At 46.4% G+C, this 22,072-nt stretch overlaps 1 protein-coding gene across 1 annotated transcript in view; it reads left to right on the top strand.

Annotated features, from left to right (window-relative positions):
• Nucleotides 1-22,072, top strand: part of LOC147112415 (uncharacterized) — a 164,674-nt gene that overhangs the window by 79,980 nt on the left and 62,622 nt on the right. Inside the window, exon 8 of the mRNA XM_085998175.1 lies at nt 16,775-16,945. Within this exon, the coding sequence (XP_085854301.1) occupies nt 16,775-16,945 (171 nt within the window). The remainder of the gene's footprint in view (nt 1-16,774; nt 16,946-22,072) is intronic.

Below are 22,072 nucleotides of genomic sequence, written 5' to 3'. Positions count from 1 at the left end.
CCCACCAGAGGAAATAGTTTCATTCTATCCACTGTATTAAATCCATTTATCATTTTAAACACCTCAATTAAACCACTACTGAATCGTCTGAACTCCAGGGAATACAAACCAAGTTTATGCAACCTGTCTTCATAATTTAACCCTTTCAGCATGAGTATCGTTCTGGTGAATTTGCACTGTGTGGTAAACCACTTTTATCGTTACACTATAGTTATCACTGTTGTATTGTTATCACCGTTATCACTGTTGTATCACGATACGAGGTCGCCTCTTGTCGCGCTGTTATACCTGGGCTGACCACCTCCGACTCCGCCCATGGCTCCACCTACCTGCCCAGGTATAAAGGTAGTCGACTGGCTGGTATTCCTCCTTGTTGGACCCGATCACCCACGAGGGTGGGCTCTGTTATTTAGTCAATAAAAACCTTTAGTTACGTTCCTAACTCGTCGCTTTTTATTGGACGAATTGATAGGTATATCAATTTTATTGACTAAATTTTAAAGATGTCTACTACTGGCCAGCCAGAAGCCCTCCCAGAAGCACAGCCACACCAGCCGGCTTGGCTGCAAGCCCTCAAACCACCGTACCTGGATCTAAACCCACAGGCAGCAAACGCAGCCCTCAACTTCAAACACTGGCTGGACTGCTTCGAATCCTACCTGGAAGAATCCGGCGCCCCGCAGAGATCCAAACTAAGACTTCTGAACGCCCAAGCGAGCCCGAGAGTATACGCACTCATACAGGACACGACTACGTACGAGGCCGCTATCAACCTACTGAAACAGCAGTACCGCAGCCCGGTAAATTACATGTACACCAGGCACCTCCTAAGATCCCGCCCGCAACAGCCAGGAGAGTCTGTAGCTGAATTTTTACGGGCGCTAAGAGCACTCGGCAGGAACTGTGACTTTAAAGCGGTGACGGCTGTTGAAAATACGGAGGATAATATCCGCGATGCCTTTGTGAAAGGCCTACGGTCCGACTACTCACGGCAAAGACTGCTTGAAGCTAAAGACCTCGACCTGGACAAAGCTGAAGCCCTCGCTCTCTCCCTGGAGGTGGCCCATCAGGACCAGGAGGCGTTTTCCAGGTACTGCTCGCGACCCTGGGACTCGGGCCCGACCCCTACCGCAATACCCTTCGCAGCGCCGCCCCCGGGACCTACCTCAGCGTCGGCGTCCCGGACCCGACCGGGCCCGCCACCCCCGGTACCGGCTCCGACATCGGGCACCCGCGATCGGGCCGCCGGCTGCTTCTTTTGCGGCCAGGAGAAGCACCCGAGGTCGCGCTGCCCAGCCAGGAACTCTACCTGCACAACCTGCAGGAAGAAAGGCCACGTCTCTAAGGCCTGCAGGAGCGGATCTTCAGAGGCCAGCAGTGCCTCATGCGAACTGTGGGGGCGGCCATCTTCTTTCACGGCAACTGAGGCCAGTATCCCCACACGTGAGTCATGGGGGCGGCCATCTTTGATCAAGGCAACCGACCCCAATAGTGCCTCATGTGAGTTATGGGGGCAGCCATCTTCTCCGCCATTTTGTCCTACCTCGTGGGAGACGCCATTTTACCCACCACGCCCGACTGCCACCGGGCCCCCGGACCCGACGACCGCCTCGCCCGCAGACGACAACGACTCGCTTACCTACACGCTAGCCTCCGTCACTCTGGATCAAGCCCGCCCACACCACCTGTCCAAGTCGATGATGGACATCAAAGTAAACGGCCACGCCACGACCTGCCTGTTCGACAGCGGAAGCACGGAGAGCTTCATCCACCCAGACACGGTGAGCCACTACTCCCTCCCTGTCCTGCCAACGCGCAACCGAATCTCGATGGCATCGAGGTCCCACGCCACGGACATTAGCGGCTACTGTGCTGTGACCTTGTCGGTTAAGGGTACAGAGTATAAAAACTTTAAACTCCTCGTCCTCCCCCAGCTCTGCGCTGCCGTCCTACTAGGGCTGGACTTCCAATCCCACCTCCAAAGTGTAACCCTAGCATACGGTGGACCCCTCCCCCCACTCACAGTCGACAACCAGCGAAGGTTAAACCGCCCACCGCGTAACACCTGCAGCCTATCCACCCTCAAGGTGCCGCCACCTTCCCTGTTCGCTAACCTCACCCCCGACTGCAAACCCGTCGCTACCAAGAGCAGGCGGTACAGCGCTGGGGACAGAGCTTTCATTAGCTCTGAGGTGCAGCGTCTCCTGAAGGAGGGCATCATCGAGGGGAGCAACAGCCCCTGGCGTGCCCAGGTCGTGGTCGTTAAGACCGGCGATAAAAATCGCCTGGTCATCGACTACAGCCAGACCATAAACAGATACACCCAGCTGGACGCATACCCCCTTCCCCGCATATCTGACATGGTCAATCAGATTGCACAATACCGCGTATTCTCGACCATCGACCTTAAGTCGGCCTACCACCAACTCCCTATCCACCCCGAGGACCGCCAGTACACCGCCTTCGAGGCGAATGGGCGCCTATACCACTTCCTTAGGGTCCCCTTCGGTGTCACCAACGGGGTCTCGGTCTTCCAAAGGGAGATGGACCGGATGGTTGACCAGAACGGACTGCAGGCCACATTCCCCTACCTAGATAACGTCACCATCTGCGGCCGCGACCGGCAGGACCACGACGTGAATCTGGAGAAATTCCTCCGTACAGCCCAACGGCTGAACCTCACCTACAATAAGGAGAAATGTGTGTTTAACACCTCGCGCCTTGCCATCCTTGGCTGTGTAGTAGAGAACGGACTCATCGGCCCCGACCCCGAAAGAATGCGCCCCCTCATGGAGCTACCCCTCCCCCACTGCCCTAAGGCACTTAAGAGAACCCTGGGGCTCTTCGCCTACTATGCCCAATGGGTGCCCAATTATGCGGACAAAGCCAGACCCCTCATGAAGTCCACATCCTTCCCCCTTACGGAGGAAGCGTGCGCAGCCTTCTCCCTCATTAAGGGAGACATTGCCAAGGCCACTATGCACGCAGTGGATGAGTCCATCCCCTTCCAAGTCGAGAGCGATGCATCCGACTTCGCCCTAGCCGCCACCCTTAACCAGGAGGGGAGACCGGTGGCCTTCTTCTCAAGGACCCTACAGGGCCCTGAGATCCAACACTCGTCGGTCGAGAAGGAGGCCCAGGCGATTGTGGAGGCGGTACGACGCTGGAGGCACTACCTGGCAGGCAAACGATTTACCCTCCTTACCGACCAACGTTCGGTCGCTTTTATGTTTAATAACAAGCTGAGGGGCAAAATCAAGAATGACAAGATCTTGAGGTGGAGAATCGAGCTCTCCACCTACGATTATGATATCTTGTACCGGCCAGGTAAGCTGAACGAACCCCCCGATGCTCTGTCACGAATTACATGCGCCAGCGCGCAAAGTGATAGACTTCAGACCCTCCACAACGACCTCTGCCACCCCGGGGTCACCAGACTTTACCACTTCATTAAGGCCCGCAACCTGCCCTACTCCATCGAGGAGGTCAGGACCATAACCAGGAACTGCCAGACCTGCGCCGAGTGCAAACCGCACTTCTTTAGGCCGGACAGAGCAAGCCTGATCAAGGCCACCCGCCCCTTCGAGCGCCTGAGCATCGACTTTAAGGGGCCCCTCCCGTCCTCTGACCGTAATGTGTACTTCCTCAACATTGTTGATGAGTACTCCCGTTTCCCCTTTGCCTTCCCCTGCCCAGACATGACCAGTACCACGGTCATTAAATGCCTGAACGACCTCTTCGGGTTCCCAAACTATATACATAGTGACCGGGGCTCCTCTTTCATGAGCGAGGAACTCCGTCAGTTCCTACTAGCGAGAGGTATTGCAGCAAGTAGGACCACCAGCTACAACCCCCAAGGGAACGGCCAGGTGGAAAGAGAGAATGCGACGGTATGGAAGGCCGTCCTCTTAGCCTTAAAGTCTAAGGGCCTCCCAACCTCCCGCTGGCAGGAAGTCCTCCCGACAGCGCTGCACTCCATCCGGTCACTACTTTGCACTGCCGTTAACGCCACCCCCCATGAACGAATGTTTGTTTTCCCCAGGAAGTCGACTACGGGAACCACTCTACCAACCTGGCTGACCTCTCCGGGGCCCGTCTTGCTGCGAAAGCACGTGAGGGCCCATAAAACAGACCCCCTGGTCGAAAGGGTGAACCTCCTGCACGCCAACCCCCAGTACGCCTACGTGGCTTACCCAGACGGGCGGGAGGACACTGTCTCCTTACGAGACCTCGCACCCTCGGGCACTCCGGAGACACCACCTTTACCCCCCCCCACCACCCCCCCAATTCCAGCCCAGGTAGACGGCATGCCGGAACCCCACGAGCCTTCGCCGACCACGCAGACACCAGCACTAACACCGGATAATGCAGCACCGCCGCTGCGACGATCGGAGAGGCTTACGAGGCCTCCGGACAGACTGACATACCAGAACTGGTAGTACACTTCACCCCGCCGGACTCAAATCTAAACAAGGGGTGAATGTGGTAAACCACTTTTATCGTTACACTATAGTTATCACTGTTGTATTGTTATCACCGTTATCACTGTTGTATCACGATACGAGGTCGCCTCTTGTCGCGCTGTTATACCTGGGCTGACCACCTCCGACTCCGCCCATGGCTCCACCTACCTGCCCAGGTATAAAGGTAGTCGACTGGCTGGTATTCCTCCTTGTTGGACCCGATCACCCACGAGGGTGGGCTCTGTTATTTAGTCAATAAAAACCTTTAGTTACGTTCCTAACTCGTCGCTTTTTATTGGACGAATTGATAGGTATATCACACTGCACCCCTCCAAAGCCAATATATCCTTCCTGTGGTGCTTGTAATTGAAGGCAATACTCCAGATAGGGTCTGACCAAGGCTCTGTATAACTTTCTCACTTTTAACCTAAGATAAAGGCCCAACATTCCACTAGCCTTTTTGATTACATTTTGTGCCTGTGCACTAGCTTTTAGTGATTTGTGTAAATGGATACTTAAATCCGTTTACTCCGCTACATCTCCTAGTCTCTCATTATTAACAAAATAGTCTGATTTGTCTTTCTCGGATCCAAAATGGATGACGACGTTGTACTCAATCTGTCACAGTTTTACCCACTCACTTAATCTCTCTATATCCCTTTGTAACATTGTACTCCTATCTACACAACTTACTGTGCCTCTTAAACTAGTGTCAGCTACAAACTTGGATATACAACACTATATTTCTTCATCTAAGTAATTAATAAATATGGTGAAAAGCTGAGGCCCCCGTACAGATCCCTGGGAAACACCACTTATCATATCCTGTCACATCGGCGATTGTTTCCTCTAACCCTACTTTCCATATCCTACATCCCAATCAATTAATAACCCATGTCACAAGGTTACCTCCAATTCTGTGTACTGTACTTACATTTTTGCTAATAATTACTTGATAACATTTATCAAATGCCTCTGGAAGTCCATAGAGACAACAGCCATAGATACCCCCCTATCCACCATGCTAGTGAACTCTTGAAAATTTTTAAGTAGATTAGTCAGACATGATCTACCCATCACAAATCCATTCTGATTCTCTTTGATCACTTCATACTAGTCCAAGTGCCGAGTCATTCTACCTCTGATAGATTTCAGTAACTTTCTGACAACTGATATCAAACAGATTAATCTATAATTATCTGATTTCTCCCTCTCTACCTTCATAAATAATAGTGACACTTGCAACTTTCCAATCCAAAGACACATTTGCTGAACATAGAGAGTTTTGGAAAATTATGACTATAGTGATCTGGGATGTTATGATTAAGGTTATCCACCAGGTGGTGCTGTAGCCAATGCTGCTGCTAAGGTCAGGGGTTGCTTCCTGTTAAGGTCAGGGGTTAGCTTCCTGCTAAGGTCAGCAAAGGTGCAATGCCTGGAAGCAGGCCTGCCTGGTTGTCTCGCAGTCGTTCAATAAAGTACTCGTCTTAATCCTCATACCTCGCCTCTTCGAGTTCCTTGTCTCACTACATGGATTTATCACATTTGGTGACAAGGTAAAACAGGACCCTGAATAAGAGAAGTCTGCCAGGACGTTTAAACAACAAAATCACGAGCTGCAGTTAGCTACCAGTTGGAAGAGAGCATGGCTGCCACGGTAGGCACGGTCTCCGCTTTTGATATTCAAGCACAAACTTGGGAGGAATACTGTGAAGTGTTGGGTTATTTTTTCGAAGCAAATGAAATAAATGAAGCCGGAAAAAGGAAAGCCATTCTGCTTAGTTCAGTGGGAAGCCAAACCTACAGTTTGATGAAGAACCTGCTCAGTCCTGAAAAGCCTGGAGACAAATCATTTGTTGAATTAGTGGCTGTGCTAAAAGAACATTTCAACCCTAAGCCTAGTGAGATTGTACAGCGGTTCAAGTTTAATTCAAGGAACAGGAAAGAGGAAGAGAGTGTAATGGACTATGTAGCGGTGTTGCGTAAATTGGCACAAGATTGCAATTATGGGAACAACCTGAAGGAAATGCTGAGAGATAGGCTAGTTTGCGGAATAATGGACGACCGAGTGCAGCGCAGATTATTATCCGAGACTGGGCTTACTTATGAAAAAGCATTGGAACTTGCTCAAGCCATAGAGACAGCGAACCGAGATGTAAAAGAAATACAGGGTTCAGACAGGGCTAATGCTACGCAAGTTGCAGGTCAGGTCGTTGTGCACAAGTTGAACATGCATCAGAAACCACAACGTGAGCATGTGAAGGCATGTTATAGATGCAAGGGCGATCACCTGGCGAGTGAATGCCGGTTTCTGGAGGAAAAGTGCTACAAGTGTGGGAAACAAGGACACATAAAACGAGCTTGCAGGGCGAAATCACCTGTGGAGGAATCCAAACCAAAAGGGGGAGGACAGCAAAACCAAGGGAGAGAAGTGAAAAAACATGGAGCACACCGCATCAGCAGGGAAACTGAGGAAGAAGAGGACATGTTCATAATGTATGGCATGTTAGAGAACATTCCAAAAGTGGCTCCTATCACATTGCAACTGACAGTAAATGACTCTACAGTGAACTTTGAAGTGGATACAGGGTGCGGCGTGACCATAATGAACAAGGCAGAGTACTCAAAATTGTGGAACTGTGCAAAAGTTCCAGAGTTAAAGCCTTGCTCCCTGCATCTTAAAACATATACAGGTGAACGAGTAGCGACATTAGGTACAGCTAAGGTAACTGTGCAACACAGGGACACAGTGGAACAGCTACCTGTAGTTATAGTTTGGGTACCGGACCAAACCTGTTAGGTCAGGGCTGGATAAAAGAACTTAAATTAGACTGGGGAGCAGTACATCAAATAGATGCGGGCAAACAGTTGACTTTGCAAGAAGTGTTGAGTGAACATGAGAATGTGTTCAAGGAGGAACTTGGCACATTTAATGGCCCCCCAGCTAAGATTTATGTAGATAAGGAGGCACCGCCAAGGTTTTTTAAACAACGACCTGTGCCTTATGCCATGAAGCCAAAGGTAGAGGCTGAGCTTGACCGTCTATTGAGAGAGAACATACTGGAGCCAGTGAAATGTTCAGAATGGGCAGCTCCCATAGTACCTGTTTTAAAACCGGACAATTCGGTAAGACTCTGTGGAGACTATAAATTGACAGTCAATCGAGTGTCCAAACTAGAGCAGTATCCTATTCCCAAAACAGAGGATCTCTTTGCAAACCTGGCTGGAGGAAAGAAATTCACAAAGTTGGATATGAGTCATGCCTACTTGCAGATTACACTGGATGATGAATCAAAGAAGTATGTCACCATAAATAATCACAAGGGCTTGATTACATATAACCGCTTACCGTTTGGTGTCTCATCTAGTCCAGCTATCTTCCAGAGGACAATCGAAGGTGTACTGCAAGGGATTCCACATGTTTCCATCTATCTGGATGACATTCTGGTGACGGGAAGAACCGACCAGGAGCATCTGAGCACTCTGAGAGAGGTACTACAGAGATTGGAGAGGGCAGGGTTCTGGCTCAAGAGGAGTAAGTGCACTTTCCTGGGGAATGAGGCAGTGTTCCTGGGACACAGAGTGGATGTCACCAGGCTCCATCCACTCAAGGAGAAGGTACAAGCACTGCAGGATGCCCCTGCTCCTACAAATGTGGCTGAGTTAAAAGCTTACCTGGGACTGCTGAACTATTATAACAGGCTTTTACCAAAATTGGCAACTGTGTTAGCACCTCTTCACAAACTACTGCGCAAGGAGACACAGTGATAGTGGGGAGAGGAGCAGGGGGTTTCATTTGAACAGTCCAAGAAACTGATGCTGTCGTCGGATGTGCTGGTTCACTACAATGCAGAGAAAGACATCATTCTCTCTTGTGACGCTTCACCTTATGGGGTGGGGGCAGTTCTTTCACACTGCATGGAAGATGGAACTGAAAGACCAATAGGGTTTATGTCCCGAACTCTAACACCAGCGGAAAAAAACTATTCCCAGTTAGACAAAGAGGGGTTAGCAGTAATGCTTGGGTTACAGAGGTTCCACAAGTACATATATGGCAGGAAGTTCACCATATGCACTGATCATAAACCTCTTATCTCTCTTTTCAATGAAATGAAAGCAGTTCCACAGATGGTGTAACCCCGGATCCAGAGGTGGGCCATGACGTTGAGGGCATATGAGTATGTCATCGTCTACAAGGCGGGCAAGTACCATGGGAACGCAGATGCCTTGAGCCATCTTCCACTGCCAGGCACACCTATCCGTGCAGCTCAAGAGGACAGAGTGTTGATGTTGGAGGACACTGACACAGCACTTGTGACTGCAGAGCAAGTAAGAACATGGACAGGTAAAGATCCAGTACTGTCTAGAGTTCGAGAATATGTGGTGAGGGGATGGCCACAGCATCTGGAAGGGGCTGACTTCATACCCTACAGTGTCAGGAAAACAGAGCCGAGTGTGCAGGATGGTTGCGTGTTGTGGGGAGCACGAGTGATTATTCCACAGCCAGCACGACAGTCTATCCTAGAGCAACTACATCAGTGTCATCCTGGGGTCTTGCGTATGAAAGCCTTGGCTAGGAGTTACTTGTGGTGGCCAAAGCTAGATGAGGAGATAGAAAATCTAGTCAAGACATGCAGCACTTGTCAGGAACACCAGAAGGCACCAGCAGCGTCTCCTCTCCACCCCTGGGAGTGGCCGGATAAACCATGGAGAAGATTGCACTTAGATTATGTGGGTCCATTCATGGGGAAGATGTTCCTCATAATCATTGATGCACATTCCAAATGGATGGATGTTTATCCTGTAAATTCTGCTTCCGCCACTACTACTATAGACTGCCTGCGTCAGAGCTTCAGTAATCAAGGGCTACCGGAGATCGTGGTAAGTGACAATGCCACTTGTTTTGTGAGTACAGAGACAAAAGAGTTCTTGAGAAAAAATGGCATAGTGCAGGTGACCTCGGCCCCATATCATCCGTCCTCAAATGGACTTGCGGAGAGAGCCATACAAACATTTAAAGAGATGATGAAAAAAAGTGCAGAAGGGAGTTTAGCAGCCAAAGTGTCACGGGTTCTGTTCAGCTACAGAATAACACCTCAATCCACCACAGGACTCTCCTGCTGAGATGTTATTAGGTCGTAGACTACGCTCCACTCTTGACTTTGTCCACCCAGACCTAAAAAGGAAAATGGAAAACAGACAAAACAAACAAAAAGAGAACCATGACAAAAGAACAAAGAGCCGAAGTTTTGGCGAAGGAGATGCGGTCCTTACCAGGAATTTCAGTTATGGACCCAAGTGGATTCCTGGCTTCATAGACTCAATGACCGATCCCATATCATACAAGGTCATGTTGAGTGATGGTAGGGTAGTACGCAGACATGTAGATCAGATACTTACCAGACAAGGGGAAATTGAAATGAAGGTTCCAGATGCAATGGCTGAGGACAGGGTTGCCCCCAGTTATCCAAGTGCATCTGTGGTGCCACCACCAGGGAGAGAGACAATTCCACAGGAACCCATTCATCAAGAGGAAACCATCGTTGCAGAGTCAGATACTCAGAGCACTGCTCAGGAGCAGCTGGTGGATTCACCACAAACAAGCAGGGACTTTACTGTCAAACATTCACAAAGGACTCGCAAGCCACCAGAGAGATTGATACTGACCTGTTAGATTTGTCAAGTATGGAACATGGTGAATGGAGACTTCTTATGTGACCCTTAGGAATGGTTGTTTGTTAAGAAATTCATACTGAAATCTTAAGGGGGGAGGGATATAGTGATCTGGGATGTTATGATTAAGGTTATCCACCAGGTGGTGCTGTAGCCAATGCTGCTGCTAAGGTCAGGGGTTGCTTCCTGTTAAGGTCAGGGGTTAGCTTCCTGCTAAGGTCAGCAAAGGTGCAATGCCTGGAAGCAGGCCTGCCTGGTTGTCTCGCAGTCATTCAATAAAGTACTCGTCTTAATCCTCATACCTCGCCTCTTCGAGTTCTTTGTCTCACTACATGGATTTATCACAATGACTAACGCATCTGCAATTTCTTCACTCATTTCTTTTAATAGCCTGGGGTGGGACCCATCAGGCCCTGGAGATTTGACTATCTTAAGTGCCGTTATTTTCTCCATTACCTTTCTTTTACTTTTATTAAATCCACTAAGTTGATAGAAAGTATTCATTTAACAAGCCTGCCATTTCCTTATTGTCCTGCATCTATCTATATTTATAAAGCTGATAGCTTTGACATCCCTTGCCAGTTTTTTTACAGATTTCCTTTTTGCACCTTATTACTTTCTTAATATCTTTGTTCCTGTAATAGACTTCCATTTAATGTGTTTTCATTAAATGGGAAAGAAATTCTGAATGAAGAATATTTTGTTCAAAGTAATCCTCTTATAGAAGGAAATTATTAGCCTTGGGAGAAGTTTTGATTGGCCATTGATTTTTAACTCCAGTGGATGGAGCTGAAAAATCAGGTAGGAAGCTATTCCCACTGGCATTTTTGGGATTTCCAGAATACTACAGCCCGGAATTTGCGGTCCCGATGATGGCGTACTGAGCGTACACCGTTGTAAGCCTTCTGAAAGACCCTGCAAGTTCCGGGTTACCACATGCGCTGCGCATGTGCGCAAAGATGGGCAACAGGTCAGAAGATAGGACATAATATAAAAAACACCAAAGAATGACTAAAAAATTAATAAGGAGGGAAAAATTAGAGTATGAGAGAAAGCTAGCTAGAAATCTAAAAACACATAGTAAGAGTTTCTATAGATATTTTAAAAAGAGTTAACAAAGTGAACGTTGGTCCTATAAAAAGTGAGTCTGGGAAAGTAATAATGGAAAATAAGGAGATGGCAGTTGAATTGAACAGGTATTTTGCATCGGTCTTCACTATAGAGGATACAAGTAGCATCCCAGAAATAGCTGTAAATCAGGAAATGGAAGGGAGGGAGAAACTCAAGAAAATTATAATCACCAGGGAAGTGGTACTGAGCAAATTGTTGGAGCTGCGGGCTGACAAGTCCCCGGGTCCTGATAGACTTCTTCCTAGGGTCTTAAAAGAAGTGGTTAGTGAGATAGTTGTAAGGGGTGGTGTGTGGGTTGTTTGTCAGCTTATCCTCTGACTCCTTTGAGCAGTTCGAATCGCTCCCACTCCCTTTTGTTCTAGACTTTGGACTTATTTGGGGGTTGTAATAAACTTGCAACAGACACCTGGGTTAGTCAAAAGAATTCAGATTTTTATTTTGAGACAGGAAAAGATACAATACAATAAAACTTATACTTTAAAAGGGTGGGGAACACACAGAATAAGCGAGGGAGAATTACAATACACAAAATCCCTTACCCTCCCAACCCCACTACACTAGCTAGGCTGGAATCCAGAGGACCAAGAAATGCTCACCAAAACGACTTTCTTGACAGACTGTAGAGGTTCGCGATTTCGGGGTTCTCTTTAGTTGTGGCGGTCGGGGCCTGCCGTACCTCGGACGTGGTAGAAGACTGCACCTGCGTTGGGTCTTCAGTTTGGATTGGTCCGCTGATGCAGTTAGTCACGCTGTTGGATTTGTCGGGTAAGTACCCAATTTCCTTTGGTTAGGGCTAGTTTTAGGGTCTTGTGTCCAAATCTTACCCAGGGGTAAGCCAGACTAGCCTGTAGAGTGGAAACAAGTCTTTGGCGGTTGTTGGTTTCTGTAGGCCTTTGGTTGCCGTGATCTCGGTTTCTTCTTTCTTCCTTCGAGTCTCCGATGATGATCTCTCTCGAGCTGGTTGGCTGAACTTGAACTCAAACTGGCTGTCCGTTTGAACTGTCTCAGCTGTCTGTACTGTGTGTTGAACTGAAAAGGCAGGCCTCAATTATACTAATTTGGGGCCTGGCTTATCTGACCGCCAAATCCCAGGTTTCTTTGTTAAATTTGGTGGGCTCGTTATTTTTAAGGTGTTTTAAAACTTTAACGAGCTTCGGGGATGGCCCATCCAAACTTAACGAGTTTAGGGGATGGCTCATCTAAACTTAATCGGCCTTTAACTGGTTTCGGGATTGCCTTGAAACCAGTTTTAAAATGCAAAACGTTTGTCAATCTCTTTAATTGGTTTTGGACTGTGGTTTGTTTGTGGTAACCTGTAGGGCTAATGTTCCTTTCTTTGTATTGCTGGGGACATGTCCTGTTTATTCGATACCTGGCTCTGCGAATTCTCGGTGGGAAACAGGTTTCATTGTCCTTATGTAAAACTGGGGCGGCCCTAGACATTCCTTAGACAGTCCAATATCCAAACTGGGGGGGGGGGGGGGAGGGCACTCTCCTCCCCTTTGTCCCAGCCTTTTGCAAGCTTGAACATGTCCTTTTAAACCAGCCAAATCTTCCTGGGATTTTTATTTTAAATCCCTTTGGCCCAATATTCCTTAAAACAGTCCAAAATCTCTTCCTTAATTTAACTCTTTGAAATTCTTCTGTTTGGCCCAACCAGACTTTTATCCTTTTTACAGATTTCTTCTGTAATGTTCCAAAATCATTTAAAAATGATGCTATTCTTCTGTTCTGGGGTTGTGCAGAAGTTTTCGAACCTTACATAGTTGATGCGTTGGTTTTAATTTTCCAAAACTCCCTAGATTCGGGGAAGGTTCCATTAGATTGGAAAATAGCGAATGTAACTCCTTTATTCAGAAAGGGAGGGAGACAGAAAGCAGGAAACTGCAGGCCAGTTAGCTTAACATTTGTCATAGGGAAGATGTTAGAAGCTATTATTAAAGACGTTATAGCAGGGCATTTAGAAAAGTTCAAAGTAATCAGGCAGAGTCAACATGGTTTTGTGCAAGGAAAATCATGTTTAACCAATTTATTGGAGTTCTTTGAGGAAGTAACATGTGCTGTGGATAAAGGGGAACTGGTGGATGTACTGTACTTAGATTTCCAGAAGGCATTTGATAAGGTGCCACATCAAAGGTTATTGCAGAAAATAAAAGCTCATGGTGTAGGGGGTAACATATTGACATGGATAGAAGATTGGCTAGCTAACAGGAAACAGAGAGTAGGCATAAATGGGTAATTTTCTGATTGGCAAGATGTAATGAGTGGTGTGCCACAGGGATCAGTGCTAGGGCCTTAACTTTTTACAATTTATATAAATAAATAAGGTATAGTTGCTAAATTTGCTGATGACACAAAGATAGGTAGGAAAGTAAATTGTGAAGAGGATATAAGGAGGCTACAAGGGGATAGAGATAAGTTAAGTGAGTGGGCAAAGATCTGGCAAATGGAGTATAATGTGGGAAAATGTGACGTTGTCCATTTTGGCAGGAAGAATAAAAAAGCATATTATCTAAATGGTGAGAAATTGCAGATCTCGGAGATGCAGAGGGATCTGGGTGTCCTAGTGCATGAATCACAAAAGGTTACTATGCAGGTACAGCAAGTAATTAGGAAAGCTAATAGAATGTTATCGTTTATTGCGAGGGGAATTGAATACAAAAGTAGGGAGGTTATGCTTCAGTTATACAGGGCATTGGTGAGACCACATCTGGAGTACTGTGTACAGTATTGGTCTCCTTATTTAAGGAAGGATGTAAATGCATTGGAAGCAGTTCAGAAAAGATTTACTAGACTAACACCTGGAATGGGCAGGTTGTCTTATGAGGAAACGTTAGACAGGCTAGGCTTGTATTTGCTGGAGTTTAGAAGAATAAGAGGTGACTTGATTGAAACATACAAGATCCTGAGGGGTCTGGACAGAGTGGATGTGGAGAGGATGTTTCCTCTTGTGGGAGAATCTAGAACTAGGGATCACTGTCACTGTTTAAAAATAAGGGCCCATTTAAGACAGAGATGAGGAGAATTTTTTTCTCAGAGGGTCGTGAGTCTTTGGAACTCTCTTCCTCAGAGGGCGGTGGAAGCAGAGTCTTTGAATATTTTTAAGGCAGAGGTAGATAAATTCTTGGTAAGCAAGGGGGTGAAAAGTTATCGGGGGTAGGCGGGAATGTGGAGTAATCAGATTAGCCATGATCTTATTGAATGGCGGAGCAGGCTCGAAGGACTGAGTGGCCTACTCCTGCTCCTAATTTGTATGTTCGTATGTAACCCGGAACTTGCGATCTGTCAAGGTATGCCTTGACAGGTCTACCGAACCGACTAGAAATTCACTTTCGCTGGCACAGAGTTGGGCTATTTGCCCAACTATTGCTCAGCAAATGCCCATGAAACACTCAGGCAGTATGGGTTAATATAACTCTTAAACAAAAAATTTTAAAATAAAAAATGATGCACAAACACTTAAAATTAGTTTTATGCAAATTTTGGTCCAGATTAAAATGTTTAAAACTATTTTTCAAAAAATTAAATTTTAATTGAATTTGCTGTATTGAAGGGACTTTTAATTAAATTTGAAAATGAGAACATTTATTTTTACTGCAGTTGTCTAAATTGTTTAATTATTTCAGGATTCCATTAAGGTTTATGGGGATCCCCTTTGTAAATGGAATCCTCCTTTCTCATTGGAGGACCTGGTCCACATGATCCCAGGGACGCTTCCAAACCGTCTGCGTCCCTGGGATCTGTGGGTCTTTACGCATATGTATGTCTGGAGGCCCGAGACTCGAACTCTCCATAGTTGTGGCGCTAAGAGGTAAGTTCGGAAATATTTCACGGGTCGGAGCCGTACTCTGGAGGCCTACTTCTTTGTATTCCAGCAGTGGTGTTGGGCACTGAATATGTTCACCCAAATATGGTTGGGCATATTGTAATGACAGATAAATGGCAGGAATAAGTTATTAGATGCTAGGAATGCCATACAGTATTGCTCTGGCATGTGGAGGGCATTTTTAATTCCTGAAGGGAGTGGAATTGAATGTGGGGTGATCAATTGCACACTCTCTATCCCTATTTTTTTAAATTGTGGAAAAAAAATGCATCAGAAATTTCCATTCTTCCCCTGAAGTGAGCTCCCTGATAAAGGTATAGATCCCACTGAAAGATCTTTGAAAATATTAAAATAGAGAGCATCCTGACAAACTGTATCACAGTATGGTATGGCAGCTGTAGCTACTATGACCGGAAAGCCCTGCAGCGGGTAGTCAAAACTGCCCAACGCATTACCGGCACCCGGCTACCAACCATAGAGCACATATACCAGAAACGCTGTTTGCGGAGGTCACGGTCCATCATCAAAGACCCTACCCACCCCAGCCACAGTCTGTTCGCCCTCCTGCCATCTGGGAGACGCTACAGATGCATTCGCACCCGTACGAACAGATTTAGGAATAGCTTCTTTCTCAGGGCTGTCATCCTACTGAACTCCACAAATAAACTCTAAAGCCTGCACATCTGCCAATGCACTTTATTATGGTTATGTTTATGTTAATGTATTACAAGCCAAATGTATGTTGAATGTTTAAATGTCTTAATCTAAATGTACACTCTCGGGAGCCGCAAGCCTACATTTCGTTGTACTGCACTTGTGCACTAACAATGACAATAAAAGTTGATTTGATTTGATTTGATATCAGCTGGGGTCAGGGTGCACAGGCCTGGGACAAAGCCTCATTGATGTTGAACAGGCATAGGGGCTGAAATGAAAATCTTGCCAACACGGAGGCCCTCACAGAGTTTGCCTAGTAGGGCACTCTAGCAGGGTCATCAATGGAGAATATCCTTGAGCACCCTGCAGCAACTCCCTTGGAGACATCCTGGGGCATGACTTTGGCAAGTCGCTCAACTATCAACTATGCTCAAATTTGATTCTGTTTTGTAGTTATTGTGGTGTATTTTCAATTTTTGTTCAAAGTACTCCTCCATTTTATAAAGGAAAATATCAACCTCGGGAGAATTCCGATTGACATTTTGGATCAATTTTCCTTCCTCGAGATCCTTAAGTTAGGTCTGCCTGCCTGCTAAGCCTCTCCTGTGCGTTTGCCGACGGGGGGTGTCCATCTGCTGTCTTATGGGAGAGGGACACACTGAACCACTGGAAACCATACTACAGGCTGGGAAATCGGCAATTCTTGTTGGTGAAGTCACTGGAGCGGCCTAGCAGCATGAGACAGTAAAGTGCTGGTAAGAAAACTGAAGCTTTAAAAAAAAACATGATTCTTTTTAGCCTAATATTTTCTAATATTAAAAGGGGAGCTCTTTCAATTAAAAAACTCCCCCTATAATTCCTCACACCTTTAAATTTCAATTAAGAGAATGAAATTTAAAGTTTTGAAACATTTACCAATTATTTGAAGTTGAATTCTGATAAGAACAGAAGTTACCTTTTTGTAGCAACATTTATATCGTTTGAAGATTTTGCAACCTGATGAGATGTTCTTTTCTTTATACAGGAGATATGGCTCTTTTTGTTTGGTTTATTCTGCATTAGTGAACTAGTATACTTGATAGGTCTTGAGATTAATGAATATTTCGAGATTAGACGCATGTTTCGGCTGTGGCAGGAGCAGCAGCAGGAATTTCTGAAAAATGACTTGCAGTACTGCAGTCCAGCTTTGCCACAGGTACAGAGCCTTCTTATTACACCACTTTGTGGCAGTGCAGCCATTGTTTTCCATTAATGTTCCTTTAATAAATTTCTTCTTACGGAGTTTAGATGTTCCTCACCATCACCCCAGCTAAGTAAATACACCTCCCTCTGAGCACCACCTTATGTTCTTAAATGGCTGAAGAAGAACTTAAGAATTATGAGCAGGATTAGGAGTAGGCCATACGGCCCCTCAAGCCTGCTCTGCCATTCAATAAGATCATGGCTTCTACCTCAACTCCACTTTCACGCTCGATCCAGATATCCCTTGATTTCCCTATAGTTCAAAAATCTATCTATCTCAGACTTGAATATACTCGATGACTGAGCATCCACAGCCCTTTGGGTAGAGAATTCCAAAAGATTCACAGCCCTCTGAGTGAAGAAATTCCTCCTCATCTCAGTCTTAAATGGCCGACCCCTTATCCTGAGACTATGCCCCATAGTTCTAGACTCTCCAGCCAGGGGAAACAACCTCTCAGCATCTACCCTGTCATAGAATCATAGAAATTTACAGCACAGAAGGAGGCCATTCGGCCCATCTTGCCAGCCGACAAAGCGCTATCCTTTGATCTACGGTGGCCTCCAACTTGCGTCAATTTAGCCATCATCTTTCTGCATCGCTACCTACTCTCATTCCTACAGCAACAACCTCCATCCTCGAACTCTCTACCCTTCAAATAGCTTCTGGACTTCACTCACCTGCTTTGGACAGCGGTTCGTCAATGCTCCGTACCGGCCCCATCCTGCTTACCTCTGCTTGTCCTTCCATGGGACCTCTGACTTTGAGCTTGGTCTCCCTACTATTGTCCCCAACCTATTCCCGGTTACCAGGAAATATGTATTCCATTAATTATTGCATTTAAACAGGCCTATGTAACCTGAGTTTTTCTCGTGTCCATTCGCGTGTGCACTTTGGCTGCCACTCCGGACCCGAGCCACTCCACTTTTTCTCCCTATTTTCCTTTTCTCTCTATCCCTCCCTGACTGCACTCTCCTGTCGTCATGCCTCCTTTCATCGCTCCTCTCTCGGATACACAGCCCTCCCAAATCCCTACCCCAATCCTTCATTACTCTTCGACCTTCCTACTCTCCTGCCGTGTCCCAGGCTTGACTCCCTCTTAGATAAGCCCACATCTTCCCTCTGTGCCTCTCTTGGTATCCTACGAAGGGCCCATCAAGGCACTCGTCGCTGCCGCCTTACGAGCAGCAACCCCAACTGTCCCATCCTACTCTCTTGCCGACCTTCCCACCCAGCGTGCCCACTGGGGGCAAATCCAACTCATTCCCCCAACGCTGACCCTGTGGATGCTGGCAGCGGGACAGCCATCACCGACCCTCTCCGCATCTCCTTCCAGAATGTCTGTTCACTTGCGAACAAGGCCCTTGCCATCCATGAGCTTATCATGGATGACTGCATCGATATCATGGCCCTGATGGAAACTTGGTTGTGGGGTGATGACACCTTACCCTTAAATGAAGCCTCCCCACCTGGCTATACCTTCCACCGCTTGCCCCGCTCAGACTGCCGTGATGGCGGTGTGGCTCTCATCACCGAATCACACATTGGTCTGTCCCTCCATTCCTCCAGCAGTTTCGCCTCCTTTGAGCATCTCACCTTATTCCACCCCTCTCATTTAAAATTCTTGTTCTCTACCGCCCACCCAAGTACCATAAAAATGTTATTACTGAGATATCTTCACTGTTCTCCTCAGCCTCTGCACCGAATGCCTTCTCATCCTCGGTGATTTCAACCTCCATCTCAATTCATCATGCTCTCTCTCTTCTGAGTTCACTAGCCTCATATCCTCCCTTAATCTCTCCCTCCAAGTAAACTCCCCAACCCATATTCACGGCCATCCCCTTGACCTTGCCATCTCTCGTGGCCTCACTACTCCCATTGTGTCCATTGCAGATAAGGCCATCTCTGACCATTTCCTTGTATCGCTCTCCACCCACATCCCCCTTCCACCCACCTTCCCCAACCATACTTCCTTCTGTGTCCGCCCCTGGAAAAAAACTCTCTCCCAACTCTCTTACAACTGCACTTATGAAATCACAACTGTTCAGCTTCTGGCCCTCCATTCACCATGACATTTCTGCAGCTGCCGATCTGCTCACCACTATCTTTGATGCCATAGTCCCTACTAAAACAATTACCCTCTCTCACCCTGGCCATTCCCCTTGGTACGACCCTCGTCTTCATTCCCTTAAGTCCAAGGGACGCAGACTTGAACGGATATGGCGGACAACTGGTTTAGCCATTCGCCGCCAGATCTGGCTGGACCACGTAAAGCACTATCGGGCCCTGCTCTTGTCTACCAAATTTGCTCACTATTCCAGAATTATTCTGGAATGCAAAGATAAACCCCGGCTCCTATTCTCTACTGCTAACTGTCGTCTTAAACCCCTCTCCCCTGTCTCCTCCACCCTCACCTCTGATAACAAGTGTGAGGAGCTCATGGACTTCTTTGTCTTGAAGATTGAGACCATCCGTTCAGCTGCCTCTGCCACTTCCCTTCCTTCCCCTAGCCCACTGGGCCAAACTTCCTCTAAGGTTCCCGCCTGCCCTAGCTCTGAACTCACATCTTTCTCCAGTTTCTCTCCGATCTCCCATGATCTCTCTGCACTTATCTTGTCTATGAGACCCACCTCCTGCTCCCTCGACCCTATTCCCACCAAACTGCTGACCACCCAACTTCCTTTTTTGGCTCCTATGTTAGCTGATATTGTTAACAGTTCTCTCTCCTCCGGGGGGTGGGGGTTAGGTGAGGGGAAATTTAGAAATCTAAAGAGAAAGGTCAAGACAATAGAGCAGTGTAGAGATTTGGGTAAAAATAAGCAGAGTGTGACAGGAAGGGACAGAGAGTTTAATGGTAGCAATGCAGCAGAGAATAAGGTCAAAGCAGGGAACAATGGTAAAAAATGTAAATTAAAGGCTCTTTATCTGAATGCACAAAGCATTCGTAACAAGATAGATGAACTAGTGGCACAAATAGTGATAAATGGGTTTGATCTAATGCCATTACAGAGACATGGTTGCAAGGTGGCCAAGGTTGGGAACTAAATGTTCCAGGGTACTTGACGTTTCGAAAAGACAGGCAGAATGGAAAAGGAGGGGGAGTAGCCCGGATAATAAAGGATAACGAGGACAGTAGCGAGAAAGAATCTCGGCTCGGAAGATCAGGAAGTAGAATCAGTATGAGTGGAGATAAGGAATAACAAGAGGCAGAAAATACTGGTAGGAGTAGTATATAGGCCTCCTAACAGTAGCTATGCCATTGGACAGAATATTAATCAAGAAATAGTAGGCACTTGTAACAAAGGTTATGCAATAATCGTGGGGGACTTTAATCTTCATATAGACTGGACAAATCAAATTGGCAAAGGTAGTCTGGAGGACGAGTTCATAGAATGCATTCGGGACAGTTTCCTGGAACAATACATCATGGAACCAACCAGGGAACAGGCTATTTTAGATCTTGTGTTGAGTAATGAGACAGGGTTAATTAGCATTCTCATAGTCAAGGATCCTCTGGGGCAGATATGATAGACTTTTACATTAATTTTGAAAGTGACTTGCCCAAGTCCTAAACTAGAGTCTTAAACTTAAATAAAGCCAATTACATAGGTATGAGGGGTGAGTTGGCTAAGGTAAATTGGAAAAATAGATTAAAAGGTATGGCGGTAGATAAGCAGTGGCTGGCATTTAAATATTTCATAATTCTCAACAAAAATACATTCCATTGAGAAACAAAAACTCCACGGGAAGAGTGATTCAACCATGGCTAACAAAAGAAGTTAAGGATAGCATTAGATTGAAAGAAGAAGCTTATAATGTTACAAAGAATAATAGTAAGCCTGAGGATTGGGAGAGTTTTAGAAACCAGCAAAGGTTGACCAAAAAATTGATAAAAAGGGAAAAAATAGAACGAGAGAAAACTATCAAGAAATATAAAAGCAGATTGTAAAAGTTTCTACAAGTATGTCATAGAGTCATAACGGCACAGGAGGAGACCATTCGGCCCATCGAGTCCATGCCGGCTCTCTGTAGAGCAATCCAGTCAGTCCCATTCCCCTGCTCTATCCCCGTAGCCCTGCAAGTTTATTTCCCTCAAGTCTCCCCTTGAAAACATTGAGTGTCTCCGCTTCCACCACTTCTGTCGGCAGCGAATTCCAGGTCATCATCATTTGCTGCGTAAAAAAGTTTTTCCTCACATCCCCCCTGTATCTCTTGCCCAAAACCTTAAACCTGTGTCCCCTAGCCCTTGTACCATCAACTAATGGGAACAGCCTTTCCCCGTCTAGCCTATCCAAACCCGTCATAATCTTGTACACCTCTATTAAATCACCCCTCAACCTCCTTTGCTCTAATGAAAACAAATCCAGCTTCTCCAACCTGTCCTTGTAGCTAAGATATACCCCATCCCTGGAACCATTCTGGTAAATCTCCTCTGCACCCTCTCAAGGGCCTTCACATCCTTCCTAAAGTGTGGTGACCAGAACTGGACGCAATACTCCAGTTATGGCCTAACCAGCGCTTTATAAAGGTTCAGCATAACTTCTCTACTTTTGTACTCAATACCTCTATTTATGAAGCCCAAGATCCCATTTGCTAACCACTCTCAATGTCGCCACCTTCAGGGACCTATGCACATTAACTCCCAGGTCCCTCTGTCCCTGCACACACTTTAAAACTGTGCCATTAAGTGTATATTACCTCTCCCTGTTCCTTCTGCCAAAATGCATCACCTCACACTTCTCTATTAAATTCTATCTATCACTTGTCTGCCCATTCTGCTAGTCTTTCTATGTCCTGTTGCAGTCGATTGATATCATCATCACTGTTTGCCACACCCCCAAGTTTGGTGTCATCGGCAAATTTAGAAATTCTACTCTGTATTTCCAATATCCAGGTCATTTACATATATCAAAAAAAGCAGTGGCCCCAGCACTGACACTTGGGGAACACCACTGTCTACCATTCTCCAGTCTGAAAAACAGCCATTTACCACAACTCGCTGTTTTCTGTCCTTAAGCCAATTCCTTATCCAAGCTGCCACTGACCCACCTATTCCATGAGCCTCAATTTTGTTAACCAGCT

The sequence above is a fragment of the Somniosus microcephalus genome, chromosome 9 (assembly GCF_052327205.1).
Source record: "Somniosus microcephalus isolate GS21.2 chromosome 9, FLI_Smic_1.0, whole genome shotgun sequence".
NCBI lineage: Eukaryota > Metazoa > Chordata > Chondrichthyes > Squaliformes > Somniosidae > Somniosus > Somniosus microcephalus.
This window is presented reverse-complemented; position numbering and strand designations above follow the sequence as displayed.